The sequence below is a fragment of the Leishmania donovani genome, chromosome 31 (assembly GCF_000227135.1).
Source record: "Leishmania donovani BPK282A1 complete genome, chromosome 31".
Lineage (NCBI taxonomy): Eukaryota > Euglenozoa > Kinetoplastea > Trypanosomatida > Trypanosomatidae > Leishmania > Leishmania donovani.
The window spans coordinates 1,455,075-1,456,573 of record NC_018258.1 but is presented as its reverse complement, the minus strand read 5'-3'; the positions used below and the strand labels follow the sequence as shown (position 1 = coordinate 1,456,573).

General features: G+C 61.6%; 1 protein-coding gene across 1 annotated transcript; it reads left to right on the top strand.

Moving 5' to 3' along the window:
• Positions 1–4: 4 nt before the first annotated feature.
• On the top strand, positions 5–1,303 carry LDBPK_313190 (iron/zinc transporter protein-like protein; the record flags this gene model as incomplete). The annotated part of the gene is made up of 1 exon (XM_003863355.1): positions 5–1,303. One exon carries the CDS (start codon positions 5–7, stop codon positions 1,301–1,303), a length of 1,299 nt encoding a protein of 432 aa, XP_003863403.1.
• Between the last annotated feature and the right edge of the window lie 196 nt (positions 1,304–1,499).

The following is a 1,499-nucleotide window of genomic DNA, read 5'->3' as shown; positions in this document are numbered from 1 at the left end:
AACCATGGAGACGGCGAAACTGAGCGTGGAGGCGAGCACAAGGTACCTGATGGCGCTCGGGTATCGTGTGTCTGCGCCGCTCAACGCCGACGGCTCGAGCACTGCCAACGTTGGAGAGACAGAGCACTCGCTGTGCAGGGGCTTCACCGGGGCCTACTCACTTGGCCTGCATGTCGGCGCGCTGTTCCTGATTCTCTTCGTGTCGCTCCTCGGCACTGCGATTCCGATTCTCGGCAAGTGCATCCCTTCTCTCGTGAGATACCCGTATGTGTTCTCCGTGGCGAAGTCCGCTGCAACGGGCGTGCTGCTGTCTGTGTCGACGATTCACCTGATCTTCGAGGGCGCCGAGGCTTTCTCGGAGGATTGCATCCCTGCCGTGCTGAAGAGTTACGGGCCGCTGTACTTCTTGCTTGCCCTGATTGCTGTGCTGCTGATGCAGGCGCTGGACATGCAGCTGGCGGACATCGCTGAGCGCTGGATGAAGGCCAAGCTGAAGAGAGAGGCAGAGGCGGCCAAGGCGGAAAGCAAGGGCGACGGCGAGTGCTGCGGGCTCTCCCCTGATGTGGACGCCGGCGTCACCTCGGGCCTAGCACCGGCGGATGGGCCTTTGGCCGATGAACGTAAGAGCACGAGTTTGAAGAGCGGTGCACAGACGACGGTGCCCGTCGCTGCGTTGGATGATTGTGAGGTGCCGCTGGTGGCGCTGTCGCCGGAGCACCCGGTGCAACACCATCACTGCGATGAGCCCGCTGCTCACGGGCACCAACATCTGTCAGTGGCGCCACCACGGGACATGGGTTACCTCCGCTGCGTGATCTCCGCCGTGTGCATGGAGTTCGGTGTGACGCTGCACAGCGTGTTTGTGGGCCTGGATGTCGGGCTCAAGAAAGACAGTGAGCTGAAGCCGCTGCTTGTGGCGCTTGTGTTTCACCAGCTGTTCGAGGGCATGGCGGTTGGGTCGCGTCTCGTGGACGCCAAGTTTTCGGCCACCCTGGATGTTGTTCTTGCCCTTGTGTTCTCCCTCAGCGCGCCAGCTGGCATGGCAGCTGCCGCGATTGCCGTGTCCGTGTCGCCGTCTGCGATGTCCGGCAGCGGCTTCGCCACTGTTGTTGCTGTACTGGACACGCTGTGCGGCGGCATCCTGCTGTACCTCGCCTTCACGCTGCTGCTTGGTGACTTTGTGGCCGATGTGAAGCACTACTGCTGCGATGGGCAGGGGCACCGCACGGTGAAGAAGATCATGCTGTTTGTGTCTCTGTGGGTGGGTATGGGGCTGATGGCGCTTGTGGGCAACTGGCTGTAGGCGCCGCTGCCCGTCGGATCAGAGTATCGCGGTGTGCCTGCTGTTTTCTTCAGCCTCTGCGTCGCGTGCTCATTGGTGAGTGCGTGACACTCGACAACGACAGCAGCCCTTTGCTTCTGCCCTCTGTGTTGGTTGGCGCGTGTTTCTCAGGGCTTGTGTCTGACGTGATGTTGATTGACGACATTGCCGCTGGCGT